The following is a 21,783-nucleotide window of genomic DNA, read 5'->3' on the forward strand; positions in this document are numbered from 1 at the left end:
CACGTGACCAGAGTGAGAACTAACCAACCTACGTTAAGTTTATGTCAGCATAATGCAATTCTAGGTTCACTGTGGTCAAATTTGAATATTTCAATGTAAACAGTGCATGCAGCTAAAACAGCATTTCTGGTCTCATCAGGTTAAGCTTCTATTAATTACTTCTTTTGGATAAGGCTTGAGGTGGGAACAGAATATTAAGGGAAAATAGGGAAGGAGGTCCAATTTACTATGTATGTGAATTATTGTACAAACCCTTTAATCACCTAAGATTTCAGTAAAACAAATACTGCAAGTTGATACTGTACTAAGAGTTTGGGATTATATATTAACAAACACTGCCCCAAACCTGTAGAAAACTGCCTTGCATACATAAAAATCCATGGTTAATGTAAAATGCTCTGGCAGTATTTGAAGATACAATTGAAAATTATTCTATAGGAATGGGAGAGATATGGCATATGTGGAACTTTCATTAGGGGATAAAATAAAATGCTTGGTGTTGGGCAGCAAACTCCTGCAGTATTTGTCAGAATGAGGGACATCTTCAGAACTGGTCTCCTTTACAACGATGTGAGCCCTGCACTCTGGACTGGTAAGTACAGCCTTTTCATCTGGTACAAAAATCGTTTCAAAGAGAAGCAAGTGACGAGAGATAAGTAGAGGCTCCTTTTCATTCCTTGGTCACAAGATCCTTTAGGGGCTAGCTAGCCTCCTTTCGGTGGAGAAGAGACAAAACAAACAAACAACAAAAAAACAGGGGGGGGGGGGAAGCCTCATTAGCTCCGGGAGGAAAACGAAAAAAGCAGCTGAGTCAAGTCAGCGCCTCACATGTTTCTCAGGATCACGCCAGAGACACGGCTGCCCCACTGGAAAGGTTCCTTCTGCCCTCACAGGAAGGGAAACGGCTGTAGAGATCAGGGAAGAGAACGCCACCATCGAGTTCTACAGAGGCTGCCAGAGCGTCTGCCCCAGTTAGCACCTCCCCCCTTTTCCGGGAGCAGTAGCTAGGCAACCCTAGGCCGTCTGGGAGATCAGAGGCCTGGCTGCAGCCGTAGTGCCTCTGGCGGCGAATAACCAGTAATGCAGGCCCCTCTCAGTTTTTTTACCTTCCCATCTCTCCACCCCCTTTGCCCCCGCCCACCCGTCCGCCACTTCGACTCCTCCCTCTTCTTCGCTTGCTCCCTCTCCTTCCTCCTCCGCCTCCTCAGCTCTAGGGCTAGAATATCTATGGGTCGAAACGTGATGCGATGAATCCGAGAGAGACCGAAACTGGGACGAGGAGTGCGGCGGAAACGGCGGGACTCCAGGGCATGGGGGCTTCACCACAATAGAGGCAGCGCCCTCACCCGCCGCCGCTAGCCTCTCCGGATCGAAGCCCCCAAACCCCCTCGTGAAAAGGATGGCGGCGGCACCTACCCAGATCGAAGCCGGTGGGTAGCTGTGTCTGGGGGCCAAGGGGATGGGGGCTTAGCGCGACGGATGTCAGTTTCTTTTGAAAAAGCTTCTATTTCTCTTCTTTGCCTCCCTTTCAACCTCTTTTTCCCCTCTTTCTTAGAGCTGTATTACCTGATCGCTAGATTCTTGCAGTCCGGACCCTGCAACAAATCCGCTCAGGTGAGAGGGAGAAGGAGGTCTGGGAGTCGTGGGGAATGGTCCCAAAGGGGAAGTCGAGGCAGCAGAGTGCGCGGTTCCGCTGAGGGAATGGCCGGCCTTGACTATTCCTACCGTCAGCGGCGGTGTTCGAAGTGGGAAGAGAGGAATGGGTTGATGGCCCAAGCTGCTTCTAATTTCTGTATTTCTCTTTTGCTCAGGTGCTAGTGCAGGAGCTCGAGGAGCATCAGGTACGGAGCCCCTTCAGGAAGAGGTGGGGAGGGCTGGGGTGAGACTGGAAGGAGAGTGGGCCGGTCTGGGGCGAAGGGCTGGGGCCCGGTGGGAGTCTTGGATCTGGGCACTCGTAGCTGTTGTCACAGGGGTGAACCGGCTTTTTCGCTCAAAAGGGGCGGATAGCGCTGGGGTCTCATCTGGCCCCCTCTTTATGCCTGTGGGAGGCGGTTTTTCAGGATTTCCTCCGGGTAGGCCTCCTCCACCCACACTGGTCTAGCTCTGGGGCCACAGCTACAGGGCCTTGAGAAATAAAGACGCCAAAGGGTCAAGGACCGGGACCCAGGCTGGTTCGGGTTGACTGGGAGCGGGGGCTTGGCCTTTATCGTTTGCCTCCCCTCTCCTTTTTTTCTCCGGCCCCCAGCTGATTCCGCGCCGCTTAGACTGGGAGGGGAAGGAGCATCGAAGAAGCTTTGAGGATCTGGTGAGTAAAGTTTTCATTTCAACTTACCCCAACTCTTTCACTGCTCCTTCCCCACCTTGTTCCCCCAGCCCGCCTCTGGGTCCCCTTAGCCGACTGGGCTCGGGAGCTCAGTGTTGAGCCGAACGACTCCCCTTCCCCCCTCCCTAGTCGGAGAAAGGGTATCTTGCCCTCCCCTTGGCCTTGCTTGTTTCCACCCGAAAACTTTGAAGAATGTGGGTTGGTTATCAGAGATACTGTGCTGTGGATTATGAATATGTTACAAACGTCGGGAAAGACCCATTGTAGGGGGAAAAGGGAGAGAAACCAGGGGGTTATCTTGGGGCACGTACCAGGGACTGACGCTGGCCAATGGCAGCATTGGTAACAGCGCGGAGTTCCGGATTAGTGGAAGAAAACTGGTTTCTGGTTGGTCCTGGCTTGAAATACGGGAACTGAGGCCAGGCTCGGTCTTTTTTGGGGGTGGGGGATGAGGGAGGGGGCTCTGGAGGGGAGTTGATGGACCCGGATTGAGAAAAACGACAATTAAAAATAGGGAGCAGCGAGCCAATTCCAAAATTTCGAGTACTGAAAAAAAAGCATAGTCGTATATCTCAGATTTTAGAAAACAGCTCATCAAATCATTATTAAATTGAATTTGTGCACATTATTAAATAACAATTATGGATTATGACCTTTTTGAGAATTGATGAAACACGGAAACACGATTTTGGGTTTACAAGGAGACAACAATGGACACATTCTAAAATAGAATATACTTGAGTAAAAGGCCAAAGGCAATAGATTGACCGTCGTTTCTCCTACAAATACAATTCATAGTGTAAACGTACCTTCTGTTTAGTATTGATACACACAAAAAGGGGATCCTTTTTATTTTGGGGAGGCTGTTCCCTTGCATTAGCCACTGGCACAGTGAATTGGAAGGAAATGAAAAAAGGAAAGGCTGATGTTACTAAAATCAAAATTGAGCCATCTTTGAAATAAAATCCAAATGGAGAAAAATCGGACAAAGTTTTAAAAAAGTTGGAAGGGTATGGTAAACTCTAAATATAAATAAAATGATTTAAAAATTGCTTGTAATAAGACAATATTTAAATTGCTTTGGTGTTCATTTGATATTTCTCTTTGTATTAAATTACAATAATGAGGCCACGTTAATTATTACAAAGTCTACTATTTTTCTTATTTTTTTGCAAATCTCAGAAAATGGTATAAGGAATGTGATAAGGATAAACTCCACCATCTGTTCTATTAATGGTAAAGAATTTGCAGGTGGATAAAAATTATTTTTGAAGAACTGCATATATTATCAGTTTATTTAATTAGTAGTCAGACATTTTGTTGAACTTAAGTCCTGCTCCAAAAAGGCGCAAACAACAGTGCCTAGCAATATATATTTTAACACTTTATTACTAATGTGGTTTTGAAGATAGAGTTTTTTACTGAGGTATATTTAAAATGTTTTCCTTTACTTTTGTCTCTAAGTGGACCTTTTTAAGTAGAAAAGACTTAAAAGGAAAAAGCTGTTTAAATATTAACTTGACAGTAATGCAAAGTAAATGAACACCAAAATAATTAAAAATACAGTCTCCTAACCACATATGTACACACACACACACACACACACAAAACCCAGCCCACTACATTTCCTTTTCTTAAATTGTAAACGTATATTTTTAAGTAATTGTAATCAATATCTATTTTATGCTTTATATTTTTTTACTTACCACTTATACATATGCTTATCTGTATTTGACTGCTCATTGTTATTTTAATGGTAAGAAAAGATTCCATTTTATTTGAGCTGCTATGATTAGACCTTAACTTCTTGTAAAGCACTTGAGTTACTTCCAGTTTTTCACTAATATCTTTGCATAATTAAGTAGTCTTTCTGCTTTTTTCTTTGAGTTCTTTTCCTGAGCTATATTCCTAAAGTGAAGGTATCAGGTCAAAGGGTCTCATTAGTTTTATAGCTCTTTTATGTATTGTAAGATTGCTTTTCAGAAGATTGTACTAATTTATAGTGTCACCATCTAGGTACTTAAAGTGAGTTTTTAAATATTTTTTTACATCTTTTGGAGGCTTTAATTGGTGAAAATAGTCCTTAGTTGATTTAATTAGGTCTTTTTTTCCATTGTTAGTGAAGCTTAAACTTTAACCAGTTTGTTTTTTAATTGTTAATCCCTACATATACTTGAGTTTCACTTTTTGAATATTTATATATTTTTTATTTTTATATACACAGAATTTCTATTGTTTGAATATTATCTAACATTTAGATAGTCTGTCTTTTTTGTTTTTAATTTAAATTTTATATTTTACATTTAGGTTTTTATTTTTCCACACTGGGATTCAGTTTTTCTAGGGATATTACATTTTGATAGTATGGTCCTATTTTAAGTCTGACATCTGCTCTCTACCTGTAGATTTCTTTGTAGGGGAAGAGGGGACAGAGCTGAGTGAAAATTTGGACAGGAGGAAAAGAAGTATAGTGGCTGAGAACTGAGTGGGCAGTGTTAGACTGATTCTAGATTCAGCAGTTGTATTGTTAATTAAAATCATTACACATTTGACCTCTGATTTTGAGTGGCTTCATTGTGGAATTTTTTTCCTTGGGGTAGACCCTTTTTTTTTTTTTTTTTTTGAGAATTTTTATGAGTTTATTTGAGTCAGTCTGATGACATATGCTGGGAAGCAAGATCTCAAATGTTCTTTGGGATAGGTATTTTTTAAAGTGCTATTAGAACAATGGATTTATACAGTATGATCTTAGATTTAGCCACATGTTTTGGATTGGAATTTAGGGTAAAGTATTAATAAGTAGTATAATCTTATGTACTTATGGTATTAATAAGTAGTATAATCTGATATATTAATTATATAACAACACTTCAAATGTAAGATATACTGGGGTATAAAAAGGAAGGAATACAAGTGCATAATGAAGTGGTAAAAAACTATAAACAAAGATATCAAAATACTGAACTGGGGTTGCATATCCATGTGTATACTATATATTAGAAAAAAATCCTGCCTTTCTGTCCAGGTGAATACTTTTGCTTAAATTGTCTGTACTGCTTAACATCCAGAAGGATGTTAAGGTAATAAGTTGATTAGTGCTCTTCCTATTACATATTCTAGAAATTCCTCCTTTTTATTTTTTAAATCTGATTTAATGTTTTAATTAAAATTTGGAACGTAAGGGAAGGTGCTTTTTTGTTAAAGCCACTGGCAGGCAAGTATGACATATTCAGATCTGAAGTGCCTTTAAAAAAATGTCTGTACATGAAATATTTGTCATTTTGTGTTGAACTGTAAGGTTTCTGAATATGGTATTCAAAATAAAACATTCTAAATTAATTTTCAGAATGTTAAGTAGTGATTGAAGGAGAATTTTGAAGTGATGATTGTTTCTGAAGTTTGATCTGTGCCTTTTTCTTTGTATCTGCTTGACTTATTTACAACATAATAGAATTAGATTTGATTCTTACAATTTATCTTAAGGTAGATAATTTAAATAATTACAGATGTTTTTTCATTTGTGTTGACCCTGTTGAATTGTTGGCTGTTTTATTGCTTCCTCCATGGAGCTTTATTGGGGACAATGAACAAAGTAATGAGGGGGGCATGTGTGTTTAAATGAGCAATTTTTGTTAATATACACATTTCATATATTGAAATGATGACTTGGAAACTTTTTCAAAGGCAATTTTAAGATTTTTGAATCATGTTAAGGGTACTCATATAATACTGAAGCAGAGGCATAATTATCTTTAGCTGTGGTATGTATTTTTACATTTATTCAGTATTTTCATCGATCAAATTGAAAGCACGAATTACTGTTTACATTTGGAGTGACATTGATCGTATTACCTTTTTTTATTTACTGATTTGAGAGAGAGAGAAAACCACTGATTTGTTGTTCCACTTATTTATGCATTCATTGGTTGATTCTTGTATATGCCCTGAGCTGGGATCAAACCCGCAACCTTGGCATATTGGGACAACGCTCTAACCAACTGAGCTACCCAGCCAGGGCTCTATTACCTTCATTTTGTATACAAAAGACTTGAAGCAGTTTTATGCTCTTGAAAAAGTTTTATCAAGATTGTATGTTCACTATCTTTAAAAATAATACATGTATCTATGATGATATGTCATTATAAGAACTTGTATCTGCATATAACATTCAAGTTTAAAAGTGCTTTCACATCTCATTTGATTCTCACCAACTACTTTAAAGCACTGCATTTACGTTCCAGACATATCTATTTTTTTCTTACCTTACCCAGCTCTTTTTCTCTAATTACTAGTAATAGCTTAAATTGTCTGTTAGAAAAGTATCTTTGAGTGTTGATAGCATAGTTAATGCATCCCTTAGTGTGGAAGCAATTTAAGCATGTGTGATTTATTAACTGCTGTGTGGACACAGACACACAGCCATAGTTAGGAAGAACAGAATGCATCTTGGGAAACCAGAATGCATGTGCTACTCAAGCCCAGTGAGGATATAATGCTAACTCATAGGTATTATGGCAGAGAGCAATGAATGTCTGAACACTAGTATTCTTCACTACTGATTTGCTTGAGTCACATGTTCATTCTTGCTTTCTGTAATATGTTGGCTTTAGCTTTTGTATGGATTCATCTTCGGCTTTTTTTCACACGTGGGCTCTAGTAACATACTTTGGATGATTAAAATCCTTTTGGAGATTTATCATTAGCCCTAGGAAAACTGGTATCTCAGTAAAAGTAAGATAGTATTAAGAAAGTGATGAGAATTGCTGTTAGGGTGAATGTTCCCTTACAAAATTTTGTCTTTAAAGCACTTCGCTAAATTTGAAATAGTATATAGTTTGTCGTGTTTTTGTTGTTGTTTTACTGATGTTGATTACTGATTGATTAATATATAATTTTTTGGTAAAGAGCGAAATAGTAATTAATTTAAAGGCAAGTTAGTGTTTGTGTCATTTTATTTTATTTTTGTTTTTGTCATATTTTAGAGATGCCCTTGTTTGACATTTCTCACATAACATTTTGTGGGTAGTATGAAAAGATCAAAAGTTTAGCCTGGAAGATAGGCTTTACTTGCTGAGTAACCCTGGGAAAGTTATTTAACCTCTCAGGGATTCAGTTTCCTTATTTATAAAATAAAAACCAATGCCTGTTTTACATTGTTGTTGTATGAATCAAAAGAGTTAAATATGAAAGAATGCATTTTGTTAATTGAAAACACTGTGCAAATGAATTGGTTACTATTTTTTAAAAAATATGACAGAGATTGAATTGCTAGCATAGAAATCTGGAGAACTGACTCTGGAATTTTTTTTTTTTTTAGCTAGGTAATTATTACCATCTAATTTTTCTAATATTTTTATAAGGTGAAGGGCATATAAGACATGCCATTAAAAATAGTATTTAAAAAGTGAGTGTCAGAATTGAACCCCAAATGAGTGTTTTGACGTGAACCTGTATTAAACAATAAATTACCATTAGGTCAAAAGATATTTAGTGTTATTTGTATTTTTACAAATTACAGAAAAGTAATTCATTATGATATTGGTGTAGTTAGTATTCAGTCTTTTTTAAGAAGTAGGAGGTATGTCTTTTCATTGTCTTTTTGTAGGGATTCTCAGTCCTTCTGATTGATCTCTTTTTATCCTGTTATTTTCTATACATTATTAATAATTAATTCCTTATATTTTAAATTACATTGTTGAATATGTTTTTTCGTGTCCTTTAGTATCTACCATAGTGCTTTATATAATTCTCTGTCCCTCTGTTATTATTTGATCAGTTTTCTTAACTGTTTTAAGAAGTATATATATATTTAAGGCTTTTCTAGTCTGCTGGCTGGTACTGAATTCTTTCATTGGACCTTTCTTTACTGAGAAACTTCTACAATGTGGGTTGATCCCTTGTCTTTGTCTTGATATTGTGTGCTTTCTTGAGACAGCGTAACCCAGAGAATATTTGAGCCTAGGTGGGTGGATCTGGTGGTCTCATTCCTGAGGATATCTTAACACTAATAAAAAGAAATGCTGTGGACAATGATTAGCATTTTCAAAGGAAAGTGATATGAAATCTTAACACTATATCCCACCATGCTAACTAGTGGTATTACTACAAGGCCTATCTGTTTTATTTCCCTTTTGACCCATTTCCCCCCTCTCTTCCTTCAAACACTAAAACTCGACACTTATATTATAAAGATATACTATCAGATTATTGCAGATATTTATATTTTACTGAAAAATATCAAGAAGAAAATGTTTTCTTCCAGTCTTGTTTATTTGTACAAGTATTATTCAAAATCAGATGATCCTCTAGAGAGAGGGTTTTTTGTTTTTTTTTAATATATATATCTTTATTGATTTCAGAGAGAGGAAGGGAGAGGGAGAGAGAGAGAGAGAAAAACATCAGTGATGAGCCAGTCATCAGTGACTGGCTGCCTCCTGCACACCCCCGACTGGGGATCCAGCCGGCAACCTGGGCATGTGCCCTGACCGGGATTTGAACTGTAATCTCCTGGATCCTAGGTTGATGCTCAACCTCTGAGCCATGCCCGCCGGGCAAGAGGTTTTTTTTTTTTTACTGGACCTTGGTTCAGCAACCTGGGTATTTGAGTTTTAGCTAAGATATTTCTCTCTCTCTCTCTCTCTCTCTCTCTCTCTGTCTGTCTCTGTCTCTGTCTCTCTCTCTTCCACCCTCTCTCTGTCTCCCCCCTCTCTCCCCCCTCTACCGCCCTCTCTCCCCCTCCCCCTCTCCCCCTCTCTCCCCCTCCCCCCCTCCCCCTCTCTCCCCCCCTCTCCCCCTCTCCCCCCTCCCCCCTCCCCCCTCCCCCCTCCCCCTCTCCCCCTCTCCCCTTCTTTGCCCTCTCCCCTGCTCTCCCTCTTCCCCCTCCCCCTCTCCCCCCTCCCCCTCCCTCCCTTCCTCCCTCTGCATAGCAACGGAAAAAATATCCTCAGGTGAGAATTAAAAGAAAAAGAAAGAAAGAATTCAGAGGCAAGATTCAAACTATCAGAGAAAGTTTATTTAGAAAGTCACAGAGGTAGAAGTGAACTGTAGAAGAAATGGGCTCAGGAAACAAGTTACAGAGGCAAAAGAAGGGCCCTTGGAGCTTAGGAGAGAGAGGCAAGGGAAAGGCACCTGGGAAAGTGGGTGGGGAAAGGTGAGGGCATGCTCCACAGAAAGAGCTGCTGGAGTTTCTTTTGTTTTTTTTTTATTCTTTTATTTATTGATTTTAGAGAGAGGAAGGGGAGGGTGAGAGAGAGAAAAATCCCATTGATTTGTTGTTTCACTTATTTATGCATTCATTGGTTGCTTTTTGTATGTACCCTGACCAGGGATCGAACACACAACCTTGGCATATTGGGAAGACGCACTAACCAACCGAGTTACCTGGTCAGGGCCCTGCATTTTTTCTTTTTTTTTAACTTAACATTGTGGAGGAGCATCTAAAACATTGCGTAGACAGTGTGTGATAGTCACCATTCAGTGAGTTTACTGGGTGCAGGTGCATTTCTCTGCCTGGAATGCCCTCTCTTCCCCTTTGTCTTGTGGATATTTATTTAGCCTTCAAGTGTGAAATTAGACATGAACTACTTCCTACCCCAAGGCCAAAATTAGCACTGTGCTGCTTTGCTTCCTTGCTCTCTGTGCTAACTTCTGGGCACTTGTAGCATTGATTTTTTCTTATTTGCTAGTTTGTTTCCCCCATGGGACTGTGTGTTCCTTTAGGGCAGCAGTTTAATCATCTTTCCATTGCATCCCTATACTTTAAATGACTGAATAAATGAGTTCATGGGTAAATGATTCTGTTTGTGTCTTTACCAAATCATGTGAGGTGGTTATCATTACTCCCTGTTTTACGGATGAGGAAGGTCAGGCTCAGAGACTGAGTAACCTTACAGGTCACATAAGTAGGAAATGGGGATGCTGGAATAATACACTAAGTCATTCCTATTGTACGACACTGCCAGAAGGATAAAGGCTAGTACATTTTAGAACCTGAATAATCCAGGTTCTCAGACTTCAAAGTGACATGCTAATGTACTTTTATTGATGTATTTAAAACCTTGCTGTATTTTTCAAAATTGCTTTGTTTTCTGTCCCTAGATGTAAAAAGAGCATGTGACTTTTTACATGTCTTCTATTCCCACCACTCCCACCAAATTACAATCTCAAATAAATGTTGCATTTTATTTCTTCAGCATATGGTCCCAATTTGATTCATTTTACCTGTGTAGTTATGATCTTAGAAAATAAAACACACAAACAGTTCTGTCTTGTTTTTTAGAGTTACTGATCTTAATCCTATTATTTCTAAAAGCCAATGTAAAATATCATTACCAACTGAAAATTAGTATTTCAAATGCAGCTTTTGGTGCTGGGCTAGCCTCCAGATATTAGGTAGGTACCATTTGCATTTTATTCAGTGCCCAGCTGGATTCCTCTTAAGTATGATGAGTAGGATCATCTCAGTGAGCTCTCTGGTCCTCTCAGTTGTCATAATGATTCTGAAGGGTGGTAATTCAGTTGCTAGATTTGCTCTTTAGGTCAGGTAATCTTCTATCTAGAAGGTTTATAATTTGGCTTCATTTAATTTCTTTCAGTTTATTGAAATTTATAGTTTTACTTTTTAACAGTCTTTGTGTTACTTCATAATTTTTCAACTGCCTTAATAGGACAGTAATAGAAAGAGCAGCAGGCAGGGAGACCAGAGTCCTGTCCACTCATTATGACCATTGGACTTCACTTCTCTGGATCTCTTTTTCGTACTCGAGGATGTGGAGTTGGCTTGATTATGTATAAGGATACTTCCAAGTCAAAGATTCTGTAACTTTACAGAATAATACAGAAGTTTGTATTATATTCTTGAACTTTGTTTTTAGAGATTTTTTTCTTCTGCAGATCTTAAAGTGCTTGTTGTATTACTTGTTGGCCATTATAGTCCAGAGAGAGAAATGTGGTTAAATAACCGAAATTGGAATATTTGAGCTTTAATGCAAAAGAGTTGCTTAAAATATTAAGCCACAGATTTCATAGAATATTTTAGTCCATATTTTAATATTATATTTTATATTACATTATATTCCTACATAATTCTAATGAGGGTAGTTAAGAGTTCTTATGCTTAAAAAGATCACCTTCAAAACATTATAGTTTTAATTAAAACAACTGGATTAAAGTTAATGTTAACTACCACTTATAAGTCCTAAAGTTTGATTCAGAAGAAACTATTATTGCAAGAACTGTGCTGATACAGTTTGGAAACTTGCTAATATATTTTTTTTAAACGAGAAGCTAACAGGTTCAAAATAAAAAGTATTGTTATTGCCATTGTGTTTATAGAATCTGTTTCTCTAGTACTGTTTTATAATCAAATTTTTTATTGATTTTACAGGAATGCACTTTTGAATGGGACCACTTAGAAACTGAGCAGTTTTCTATTATATAGGGTGAAAATCAAACCTGTGAAATTTATTTAATGGTTTATAATACAAACCTTCAAGGGGGAGAATTTGGGAGTAGAAAAGCCTTTAGTTCCTTAACTAATGTTTATATGTTTTTAAATTATTACTGAGGAATTAATAAAAATTTTATATAATTAACAGTAAATTGAATACCATTGTTTCTGTAAAATGAAGTAGTCAGGCCTTAAGATGTCAGTTTGATATAATTCTGACAGATTTTTTTTTTAATAAGAGATAATTCTAAAAATTACTACCAGAGAACTCCCATTTTCTGGATTACATATTGCTAGATATATTGTAATTTCTAGAATAGTTAGTTAGATTTTTGTAATGTGAATAACTTGAGTTGGTAATGGCATAAAGAAAAAGAAAATTTATAAAAAATAAAATGCCATTAGAGACATCAACTACTATCCTGCCCGGCCGGGCGTGGCTCAGGGGTTGAGCATCGACCTAGGATCCAGGCGATCAGGGTTTGATTCCCAGTCAGGGCACATGCCCGGGTTGCGGGCTAGGCAGCCGATCAATGACTCTCTCATCATTGATGTTTCTCTCTCTCTCTCTCCCACCCTCCTTTCCTCTTTCTGAAATCAATAAAGATATGTTTAAAAACAAGAAAAAACAAAAAACTACCATCCTATGTAAAGCCCTGATATAGGATGAGGCAAAATAAGTTTACAGTTGTTAGTATGGAAAATAATACAATAATTAATAAATAATAATACAAAAATAAACTCTGTGTTTCACATACTCGCAACTGTAAACCTACTTTTGCCCCAAACTGCGTAACAGTTACTTGATGAAAAAATAATTGCTGATATCAGAAGCTCAGTTTATCCAAAACAGTATTGGGTGGGGGCAAAGACATAAGCTATTATACATGTTAATATTCAATATTTTAAGGCTTTTTTTCTGATGTGTGTGTATGTGTGTATATATGTATACATATAAAACATATATACATATATATAATATATATATTAGGGGCACTAACTATGTTTGCATGTAGGCACATTTAGAAAATGCCCTAATGTTGAGGGAATGAATTACAAACAGGTTTTAGGATATCAGTGTCTGTAGATAACAAGAAATGGTTTTTAGATTGAATCATCAGCTGCCTTTATTTTATTACCTGTATATTTTACTGATAGTTCTATATAGTTATTTGCTTGGAAAACAAAACGAGATGTGAGAAATTAATTTGCTTGATCCTTTGTCCCAATCCAGAAGCTAAACTTTGTAGATGCAAATTTAAAATAATCGGGTTAAATTGCCATTCGTCTTGAGCATTGCGACAGTTGCCCAAGCCCCAGTTATTTTGGTAGATTAAAATTGGTTTTTGAATGTACTTAGAAAGATAATTGTCAGGAAGTAATTTTTTTAAATCACAATAGAATCAATCATTCCAAGAATTCTGCATACATGTTGGATCATAGATCTTTGACTTGTTTCCTAAGGAAAGAAAAAGGCACCCTGATATAAGAGCCTAAGGTTTTTCTTTTATGAATTCATATGGTATTGCTTACTTTTGTAGACTTTACTTTGGTTTTTATTCATTTATTGATTCAGCAAGCGAATATTGATAGAACATACATAATCTCTTGCCTCATGGTGATCATTAGGGACTATTTACAAAATTATTTTTTTGTGTTGTGGTAATATATCGATGTGTGTACTATGTGATGGTAGACATGTATATTTTTATTTATATTTATATTCCTTGCTCTACATATAGATACATACATATATACATATATATATAAAACTGTAGCACTTAGAAAAATTGGCATTGTGGCCAGAAGTAGGTTTCAGGACCTTATATCAAGAGAACGTAGATGCTCGTTTTATCTAAGGATTTTTAATATTCTAGTTTTCTCTCTTTACTTTTTTAATAATTAGGTATTTATGAAACATATCAGGGACTTGAACATTAGCTTAGATAAAAAATGAAAAACAGTTGTGTTTTACTGTCTCATCCCTATCTACATATGTTAACCATCTTCAGAAATTTATTGTGTGTTTTAAAAAATGATGAGCCCGGTCGGGTGTGGCTCAGCACTTGAGCATCAACCTAGGATCCAGGAGATCATGGTTCGGTTCCTGGTCAGCGCACATACCCGGGTTGTGGGCTCGATCCCCAGTGGGTGGTGTGCAGGAGGCAGCTGATCAATGACTCTATCATCATTGATGTTTCTGTCTCTTTCTCCCTCTTCCTTCCTCTCTCTGAAATCAATAAAGATATATTTTAAAAATAAATAAATAAAAAATGTTTATGTTGCAATGAATTTTGAGTACACAACTTAGTCGTTTAGAGCATAGTATTTATAAAATCATTAATTTCATGCTCTTTTGGAAACTAGTTAGCTTTTTTAGGAAAAACAGCTCTGCTTTATTAAACAAGTGTGTCCAGTTACTTGTAAAGAGATTAAGGTAAGAGTTTTGTGTGTAATACCTTTTGTTTGCATTCTTATCATTTAAATAGAATCTAGATTCTCTGATTCTTGGTCAGTTCATTACTACTGAAGAAATCAAGTACCCGTCTTTGTAATTCTTTGATTTTAGGCATGTTCACTTTTGCCGTTTTGTAGCACTTATTTCGTAAGATTAACAGCTAAGCAAATTATTTAATCAAGGCATATAAAAGAAAGAGTGTCATGTCCTTTAAATGTAATATTATTTAAATGTGTTTCTTTTTATTTTAAATATATCTTTATTGATTTCAGAGAGAGGAAAGGAGAGGGAGAGAGAGAGATAGAAACACCAATGATGAGAGAGTCATCGATTGAGCCCTCAACCCGGGTATGTACCCTGACCGCCTGGATCGAACCCCGATCGCCTGGATCCTAGGTTTACGCTCAACCGCTGAGGCACGCCCGGCCGGGCTAAATGTGTTTTAGTATTTAAAGTTTTGTAGCTGTTTCTTAAATTTGGTTGACATGTTAAATATTTAAAATAGTTAAAATTGTACTTTGCTTCATGATGGAACAGTTTGGTAATGGAGTAGATTAATGTTTTTAAAACAAATTTGTTTTCCTGTGTTTTATTTATGCTTTTTTAGGTGGCAGCCAATGCACACATTCCTCCAGACTACCTCCTTAAAATTTGTGAGCGGATTGGTCCCTTACTAGATAAGGAGATCCCTCAGAGTGTTCCTGGGGTACAGACATTGCTCGGTGTTGGTCGGCAGTCTCTGTTACGGGATGCCAAAGGTAAGATTTTCCATTTTTCGAGGAATGAGTAGAGAGCAGCATACAGTGGTACCTTGGTTTTCGAACGGCTCCGTTGATGAACATTTTGGTTCACGAACACTGTAAACCCGGAAGTAAATGCTTCGGTTTTGGAACATGCCTGGGAAGTTGAACATGCCCCCTGGCTTCCGCTGAGGCTGAGAGCAAGATCCTGAGGCCTAGCTGTTGGCTGTTGATCCCTCGGTTTTCTGACGTTTTAGAGCTCCATTGGGCTTCTGGAACGGAGTACATTAAAAAACTGAGGTACCACTGTATTTTTATGTTAAGTATATGTTCCCATGTTTTTCTAAATACTAAACTTTTCCAGTTTTTATTTTATTTTGCCAATCTTGTTTTTATTTTCTTAGTGTACAAGTAAATTTTTAGAGGCCTGAAAGGAGCCCTTTTTTGTAAAACAATGAATATCAGAGGTAAAAGATATAAAATCTCTGTAGTCCTGTGGAATAGAGATCTCAAAAGATTGCTGCTCTGATTAGTACAGTATAAATTACATTTTAATGTTCTTAATCTTTATGAGTCTTGATATCATCCTAATCACATAGAATATTTTATAACAAGTAAATGAAAATTATGATATGTAAAATTATAATTTGAAAATATTTACTTTTAAGTTATTATTTTCTAAAGATTTTTAAATTGATTTTTAGAGAGAAGAAGGGATAGAGAGAGAGAAATACTGATGTGAGAGGAAAACATCGATCCACTGCCTCCTGCACGCCCCCTATGGGGATTGAGCCTGCAACCTGGGCATTTACTCTGACCAGGAATCGAACTGGCAACCTTTGGTGCACGGAATGATGTGCAACCAACTGAGCTACACTAGCCAGGGCAATTTTTTAAATTCTTTTTGAATTTTAGCAGTTCCTTTCTGTAGGTCCATTGTTCTATTGTTTATTTATTAACAGTTTTTATTTTCTGAGAGTTGATAAATACATACTTCAAATACATTACTCTTACTGATTTTTAGAAAGAGAGAGGAAGTGGAAAGAGAGATAGAGAAATTGATTTGTTGTTCCAGTTATGTATGTATTCATTGGTTGATTCTTTTATGTGCCCTGACCCGAGATCAAACCCACAACTTTGGCATATCAGGACTGTACTCTAACCAACTGAGCTACCCAGCCAGGGCTATTCATTGTTTAAATGATCACAAAAGTGCTAGAGGGTTGAAGGTTTTTTACTCCTCAGCTTTATTGAGGTATAAAAAATTGACAAATTGTAATATACTTAAAAAACATACTCAAATAAAAATCTCAACCCATCAGTAACTGTTAAATAACAGTTTCTCTCCTCTACTGTTTTTCAGCCTTGTACAGCTTCTTCCCAAATTTTTACATGGAACCCTAATATATAAAATATATAAAATAGTATTTTATGAACATAGAAATATGAAATTAGGTGTTAGGATACCTCTTAGTGTAATGAATACTTCAGGTCTAGCAACCAATTTATTTCTGTTTTTTTTTTATTAGCATAATGTTTTTAAAAATCCTAATTTACAAATATAAATAGTTGCATAAATGATACCAGTACTTAAGTATCTTATTTTATAATTTAAGGAAATTCTTCAATAAAGTTAATTTGGGAGCTTTTAAGAGAGTAGTAGAATATTTTTGTTTCAAAGTGGATTAGGAATATTTCATATGTGCTTGAATCTTCTGACATAAACATAAAAGGCAGACAACACAACTATTTATAGTCAATTATCATCTAATATGCAGTGTTACCTGTTACGGCACAACTGGAAAACACTGCATAACATGAGCATGCACTGAGAATAAATGTTTATAAATTTTATCTGGCATACATGTATGTAGTTATTTCCTTGCTTATATAGTTTATTATGAGTAGATATGTATATGCCTAAAGGTCAGAAAGGACCAATGTAAACTTAAAACCTTATTAATCCATGACATTTACATGAGATTCAAATATAAGTATAATAAAAACTTTAGTTCAAGGTCAACACAAATAAAATATCCTGATGATGTATTAAGGTATTGGTGTTTACCAGTCATGATGTAATGTGGTTTATAACATGTTTAAATATATGCAATTTATTTTCATTGTGGCTTTCGTAAAAAATGTATTTTTAAAAATTTATCTTTATTGTTGAAAGTATTACAGATGTTTCCCTTTTTCCCCATTGACCCCCTCCACCCTGTACCCGCCCCCCCCATGAAAAATGTATTTTAATAATTGAAGTTGAAATGAGACATTTGCCTCAGAGGCACACTTAAAGAACTAAAAAACAAAACACTGTTCTACTCCTTGACTAACATTTGAATCTTTTTGTATAGACTGTAAGAGTACACTATGGAATGGGTCTGCTTTTGCAGCTCTACATAGAGGCAGACCTCCAGAACTACCTGTAAATTATGTGAAACCTCCAAATGTGGGTGAGTAACATCCATGTGAGTTATAAACATATTCTTGATTTGTTCTTTCCGGAGCTCATTATAAAGCCAATAATAGGAACGAGAACTAAATTTGAAGTATAAACAGACTGCTTACATTCTTGAGGTGTTTCATGATGGGTCCAGATTTTTAAAAGTAAAGCAAACTTAATCATAGTTTTGTAAAAGGTGACCTCCTGTTCCCTCCCTCCCGAAGCATTTTTATATACTACAGGTGTTTTTAACCGTATGGATGTCTATTTACATATCTATGTGCTGAGCTCAAAGATTTTACAGGGATCTATGTAAATATAGCTTTCAGAAGGAAACAAAAGTTTCCCGAAATTCACATGTCCTATTTAGAATATTTCAGAGTTTTCTCTGGTGACTACTATAAAAAAATATTAGTAGTGGTTCCCAAGGAGATCTAGCTAGAGAACCATTTATAATAAAGTTAAGTCTTAAACAGTGTGCGAAATCAAGCAGCTGGATGAGTAACTGTCACTCTTTCTCCCTATTTTCTCACTCTTTAAAAAATTATTTTATACAGTGCCTATAGAATATTCCTTAAATTCAAGTTGAAAAATAAGAATACTTTTTTAAAGGAATACTAGCTTATAAAACTTATTTACCCTAAGAGATTAAATAAATTTAGGCTAGAGATAATTTTAAAATATATTTAGACATATCATTGATAAAAATTCTTTAAGGTTTATTAAAGTAAATTGGATACTTTGATGTATATTGCTAACAATACTTTATCATAGCCTGGATATTACTGGGAAAAGTAGACTACTGGGTTGGGTCTAATTGAACTTTTTTTGTTTTTCATCTTCAGGGGTAGTTTTTTTTACCCTCCAGTGTTTTCTAGTTTTTACTTTTCCTTAAATATTTATTCATAATTAATTTATTAAATTTAATTGGAATAATTTTATTATTCATGCATTTATTTATGTTGCAAAGTTATATTTTTAGCCACATTATCAACCTATTTTGTGATGCTTTATATTTCCTTCACTGGTCACATGTGAAGTGCTGAAGAGCAGCCTTTAGAGGAGAGGTGGGGAACCTTTTTTCTGCCGAGGGCCATTTGGATATTTATAACATCATTTGAGGGCCATACAGAATTATTAACTTAAAAATTAGTTATGAAAAAAGCTCCTAGATTTATTGTATTTCGAGTCCGGCCTGCAGTTGCCTTGGTAGCGCCAGACCAAATGATTTTGCCAGCTGGGACGTTCCCTACCCCTGCTTTAGAGTATTAGACTTTCAATGTTTCTTTATTGTTTCTTTCCTTCCCTTTTTAAAAATTCTTTTAACTACTCATATACATTCAAACTTATGCTGATTTTGAGAGTAAGCATTTTTTTTTGAGCAGAAAAATATGCTTTATTTGCCCCACAGTTTTCTTATATTCATCTTTCCGCTTTTATTTGAAGCTCATATATGTGTAATGTTATGAGAGCAAATGTTTAGTTCCGTATTACCTGATATATGAACTGTTATACAGTGCATGATTTTCACAATCTTTTCTTTTTTTTTTTTTCTTTTCATTGATCCCCTCCACCCCGCATCCATCCCACCTCCAGGCTTTCTCCATACCAATGTCTGTATGCATGGGTTATGCTTATAAACATATAAGTTCTTTATTTAATTTCTCCCCACCCATTCCCTCCTCCCCGCCTTCCCTCTGAGATCCCTCAGTATGTTCCATGTTTCTGTATCTCTGGATCCATTTTGTTCTTCAGTTTCTTTTGTTTATTAGATTCCACATATAAGTGAGATCATGTGGTACTTGTCTTTCTCTGACTGGCTTATTTCACTTAGCATAATACTCTCCAGTTCCCTCCATGCTGTGCCAAAGGATAAAAGATCCTTCTTTTTTACAGCTGCATAGTATTCCATGGTATAATGTGCCACAGCTTTTTTATCCACTCATCTACTAATGGGCACTTGGGCTGTTTCCAGATCTTAGCTATTGTAAATTGTGCTGCTATAAACATAGGGGTGCATAAGTTCTTTGTTATTGGTGTTTTGGGTTCCTTAGGATATATTCCTACAAGTGGGATCACTGAGTCAAATGGCAGGTCAATTTTTAATCTTTTGAGGAAGCTCCATACTGCTTTCCATAGTGGCTTCCCCAGTCTGCATTCCCACCAGCAGTGTACTAGGGTGCCCTTTTCTCCACACCCTGGACAGCACTTGTTGTTGATTTGTTGATAGTAGCCATTCTGACAGTTGTGAAGTGATGTCTCATTGTTCTTTTAATTTGCCTCTCTCTGATGATTTGCAACTTTGAGCATTTTTTCATGTGTCTCTTAGCCATTTGTATGTCCTCTTTGAAGAAGTGTCTATTTAGGTCCTTTGCCCATTTTATAATTGGATTGTTTGTCTTCTGTTTGCTAAGTTGTATGAGTTCCTTATATATTTTGGATATTAACCCTTTATCTAGAGAGTAAACATTTTACATTCTGACTTAGGTCACTTTGTTACTCTTAGAGTAATTGCTAAGGAATTTTAGTGTCCCTGGTATTGATGCTTTCACATTCTTAACTCTACCATGTTATTTGGGGAAAGAGCTATTATAATAGAGATAATTCAGTCAAGTTATATTTTCATGTATCCCATGGGGGATACATTCCAAGACCCCAGTAAATGCCTGAAACTGTAGATAGTATTGCACAGTGTGTGTGTGTGTGTGTATATATATATACACACACACACATATACATAAATATATGTACATATATATGTACTGTGTTCTTTCCTATACGTACATAGCTTTTCAATTAAAGGAAGCACTTTATGGTTTCTCTTTGGTATATGTGAATTGCTAGCATCACCACTCTTGTGTTTTGGGACCATTATTAAGTAAAATAAGTGTTACTTTATTTAAACACAAGCACTGTGTACCAGGACAGTCAATCTGATAACCTAGACAGCTACTAAATGGCTAAGGGGCAGGGGACTGTATACAGTGTGGATACACTGGACAAAGTGATGATTCATGTCCCTGGCAGGATGGGGCAGGATGGCGAGAGATTTTATCATGCCACTCAAACGTCAGTAAATTTTAGACTTATGAATTGTTTATTTCTGGAATTTTCAATATTTTCAGACCATGGTTGACTGCAGGTAACTAAAACCACAGAAAGCAAAACTGCAGATAAGGGGGGACTAATGTATATTAACCAAGATTCTTAAGTTTAGGATAATTAGCATGCAGAACGTGATGAAAACTCAGTGGCGTTGACTAAGAAAGTGAGCAAGATAAATATGAAGTCTTTTCAAATTTTGATTTGAGGCAGTTTTCTCATTGTAGGGTACAGTTTTCCACAGCTACTTTAAAATCAGTCAGTCTTATGATTTTCCAATGTAAATAAAACTTAATCATGAAGCTAAATCTTGAAAGTTTATCAAAGAATCTTAGAACTTGAAAGAACTTTAACAGCACTACTTCTCTTTTTTAAAAAAATATATTTTTATTGATTTCAGAGAGGAAGGGAGTCATTGATTGGCTGCCTCCTGCACGCCCCCTGCTGGGGAATGAGCCCGAAACCGGGCATGTGCTCTGACTGGGAATCGAACCTCGATCTCCTGGATCATAGGTTGATGCTCAACCTCTGAGCCACGCCGGCTCAGCACCACACTACTTCTTGGGAAAAGAGTTCCTTGGTCAAGTAAATGTAGGAGACAATTTAAAAAATATGGAATAAATGTGTGTATATACACGTCTGCTCAGAGCCTTTCATATGCTAATATGGCATTGCCAGTCACCTTATGAGGAGCATTTCCTAATCTGATGTGGAAACCCTTTTCCAAGAATACCTGTAACATTCTGAAAGTTTTCTGGGCACTGATTTGGGAAGCTGGATTGTAAACTGTTATTTACAGCAGAAAAACTCAAAGCTCAGAGAAGTATGACTGGCATAAATTATACTGCTTGTCTTATGTACAGTAGTAAGGGTCTTCCTGCCCTTTTTCTGTTGAATTCTTATATGGATATACGTAATCCTCAGTGCCAGCAGGAAACAGATCATCACCCTTTCTGGCATCAGCAAAGTGGTCAAAAGAGTGGAGGTTCCGAATAGTGGACATACATACAATTTCTTTTCCTGTGCAGAAATGGCCTGCAGAAGGCTGCAGCAGGGAATGTCAAGCAAGGGGGGCTCAAGGGGAGGTAGTTGATCCTCAGTGGTGGATCAGTGACTGGGCCTAAATTTTTCCTTTTTATTAAATTTATTTGGGTGACATTGGATAATAAGACTATATAGGTTTCAAGTGTACTTGTACTATTGAAGTGCTAGTCCCTCAAGTACAATGGTGATTTGAAGTGGTGAGACTGGACATCTTTGCCTTAT

At 36.6% G+C, this 21,783-nt stretch overlaps 1 protein-coding gene across 1 annotated transcript in view; it reads left to right on the forward strand.

Annotated features, from left to right (window-relative positions):
- Nucleotides 1-1,177: 1,177 nt before the first annotated feature.
- BRWD3 (bromodomain and WD repeat domain containing 3) overlaps nucleotides 1,178-21,783 on the forward strand; it is a 132,085-nt gene continuing 111,479 nt past the window's right edge. The window contains exons 1-6 of the mRNA XM_016205128.2: nucleotides 1,178-1,430; nucleotides 1,556-1,614; nucleotides 1,812-1,841; nucleotides 2,246-2,305; nucleotides 14,837-14,987; nucleotides 17,327-17,425. Of these exons, the coding sequence (XP_016060614.1) occupies nucleotides 1,400-1,430; nucleotides 1,556-1,614; nucleotides 1,812-1,841; nucleotides 2,246-2,305; nucleotides 14,837-14,987; nucleotides 17,327-17,425 (430 nt within the window). The 5' untranslated portion in view covers nucleotides 1,178-1,399. The remainder of the gene's footprint in view (nucleotides 1,431-1,555; nucleotides 1,615-1,811; nucleotides 1,842-2,245; nucleotides 2,306-14,836; nucleotides 14,988-17,326; nucleotides 17,426-21,783) is intronic.

The sequence above is a fragment of the Miniopterus natalensis genome, chromosome X (assembly GCF_054644295.1).
Source record: "Miniopterus natalensis isolate mMinNat1 chromosome X, mMinNat1.hap1, whole genome shotgun sequence".
Lineage (NCBI taxonomy): Eukaryota > Metazoa > Chordata > Mammalia > Chiroptera > Miniopteridae > Miniopterus > Miniopterus natalensis.